Source organism: Malus sylvestris, chromosome 6 (genome assembly GCF_916048215.2).
Source record: "Malus sylvestris chromosome 6, drMalSylv7.2, whole genome shotgun sequence".
Lineage (NCBI taxonomy): Eukaryota > Viridiplantae > Streptophyta > Magnoliopsida > Rosales > Rosaceae > Malus > Malus sylvestris.
Window position 1 is genome coordinate 4,427,742 of NC_062265.1, and position 2,579 is coordinate 4,430,320.

A 2,579-nucleotide genomic window follows, 5' to 3' on the forward strand; every position below is an offset into this window, starting at 1 on the left:
TGGTTCAACATAGTATTTGAAAATTTTGGATATAAGTTTGCACACACTAACACTTTATTTAGTTAGTTTTTTCATAAGGAGGTATTTATAGGAAAATAAAGTACAAAGCTAAACCAATAATTAGAAACAAAATCAATCTTAATTAGACTAGTAAAACTAAACTGAAATGGCAAAGGAACTTAATTTATAAATAAAACTTTTATGAAAATATAAAAATATAAAATTTATTCATGACTTGATTCATCTTCTACGTTAAAGTTTATCAATATTTAAATTTAATTAATATCTTTGCAAAGCAAATCTTAAAAAGAAAACATGGCTTATTATATTTCGAAGAACAGTCATCAAGAATCCATATATAATAGATACAACCTTTTTGGTAGCATACAAGTGGGATTCGTAATACACTCAAAGTAATGCATATCCCCTTACCGTTATGTTTATCTTATTTTGTTTTCCCATTTACCACTATTAATAGCTTTATAGGGTAAGGTGATACAAATCTTTAGTGACAAAGAAGTGAAGGTAATTTCAAGGAACATAACCACCATGACCACCACCTTCACCACCCCCACCTCCTCCTCCATGCGCTCCACCATAGCCGCTGCCGCCACCAGAACCTCCACCACCACCACCACCACCTGCATAGCCGCCACCACCACCAACTCCACCTCCAGCTCCTCCACCGCTCCCATATCCTCCTCCACTTGCTCCTCCAGCAGCATAACCTCCTCCAGCACCACCACCATGCCCACCGCCACCACCATATCCTCCACCATGTTCTCCACCAGCGCCATAACCCCCACCAGCACCACCACCTTCTCCTCCTCCATAACCACCGCCATGCTCTCCAGCATATCCGGACCCTCCGCCACCACCAGTACCTCCTCCTCCACCACCACCAGCCCCATGTTCTCCACCAGCACCGTAGCCAGCCCCACCTCCTTTACCACCCCCACTTCCATACCCTTCTGCGCCCCCGGCACCATATGCACCACCACCACCACTGCCTCCACCGCCGCCACCACCATGTCCACCAGCACCTCCATAGGCAACACCACCACCTTCTCCACCACCACTACCACCTCCATATCCAGCAGCGCCATGCTCTCCTACAGCTCCATAGCCACCACCACTTCCTGCACCTCCTCCGCCACCATAACCTCCAGCACCGCTGCCATACCCTGATCCAGCACCACCCCCAATGCCATGGCCTGCCCCATAGCTGACAGCAGGCACGTGGACAGGCTCTTCATAATTTAGGAGTGTTCTAGCTGCAGAACATATCTCCATGCCCAATAACACAAAGAAAACAAAAGTACGAGCATTTTGAGTAGTCATTGGAATAATGCAGTTGAATGCACAACAATGGAGTACAATGCAAGAGAAGAGAGGGCAGGAATATATAGGAATGGGATAGGGTCTTATAGCGCGTCTCTGCTGAGCACAAGGTGGTTGAAGCACATGCAGATCGAGAGAATTTGGGGTGACCTAAAGAAGGTGGTCCAATATAAAGTATAGACACTCACTACACTAGCAGACCGGCCCACTAGTATTCGTTTGCTGTCTCCCATATACATTTATATGTTCACTCAATCAACCATTTTTGTTGAGTTGAAGATTGTATAGGGACCTAATTTCCTTATCTAGCTACCTTCAAAAAATAAAAATTTCCTTATCTATATATATATATCCAGCTAATTCATTGAAACCCTGTTCAAACCAATATACATGCTAAAACTGAAATATGGCATGAAGTTGGCTATAAGTATCAACAGAATATTTGTGTTTTATTTTTAAAGCCATATTTGAAATGTGGCCGTGTATTCAATAACTTGATTGCTGATGTTGTTTATGGAAGAAGAATAGAATTAGCTGAAATGAATCAAGCTAGCTTAAGCGCTAAGTAACAGCTTAACAATCATAATTAACAAAACCTGATGTTGGAATCGGACCTGCTAACAAGGTTTACCGATCGAAGCGTATTTAGATTTACTTTTTAGTTGTGACCCTAACAACTTGTTCGTAGATGGCATGCAATGATGTAAAACAATGACCTAAGTAGCAGGTAAAGTTATGCATACAGTGCATGGTGGTGAGCAAGTGCAGCACAGCAATGAGATTGAAGATATCGTTGACCTTGTCTGAGCTAGCTAGCTGAGCTCGATCCAAATGACACAAAAGCTGTGCCGCATTATTTGTTTTTGTTACTAGCTAGCTTAATTAGCTTAGACAGTGTGTGCACCTAAATCTCACTGTAGAATTGATGGATGGGACCAATCCATCTCACTTTGCTTGGCTAGTGGAGCCTTTATATATTCTTCACGCTTGTGGCTTATTATTAGATTGGTAATCGGTTACAGCCTTCTTTGCCCTCCATCATTCTGACGCATGAAGATCTAGATACAGAAATATCAGCAGCATTCAAACGCTAACTAGTTAATAATTTAACACAATGCTAAATACTTATTTTGGCCTTCTCCACAATAAAATCTCAAGATTGGAACCATTCGTTAAAAAAAAAAAGGAACCATTCAGTTTTTAAATCATCATTCATAGATTGTCTTTATAAAAAAACA

The 2,579-nt window shown here is 41.6% G+C and overlaps 1 protein-coding gene across 1 annotated transcript; it reads right to left on the minus strand.

The window, feature by feature from the left end:
- Positions 1-302: 302 nt before the first annotated feature.
- Positions 303-1,485, minus strand: LOC126626788 (glycine-rich cell wall structural protein 1.8-like). The gene has a single exon (XM_050296184.1). It carries the CDS (start codon positions 1,339-1,341, stop codon positions 532-534), a length of 810 nt encoding a protein of 269 aa, XP_050152141.1. The 5' UTR covers positions 1,342-1,485; the 3' UTR covers positions 303-531.
- Between the last annotated feature and the right edge of the window lie 1,094 nt (positions 1,486-2,579).

Bases quoted from the DNA above. Each gene is read 5' to 3' on its own strand.
- LOC126626788 (XM_050296184.1), bottom strand. From the start codon at position 1,341: ATGACTACTCAAAATGCTCGTACTTTTGTTTTCTTTGTGTTATTGGGC.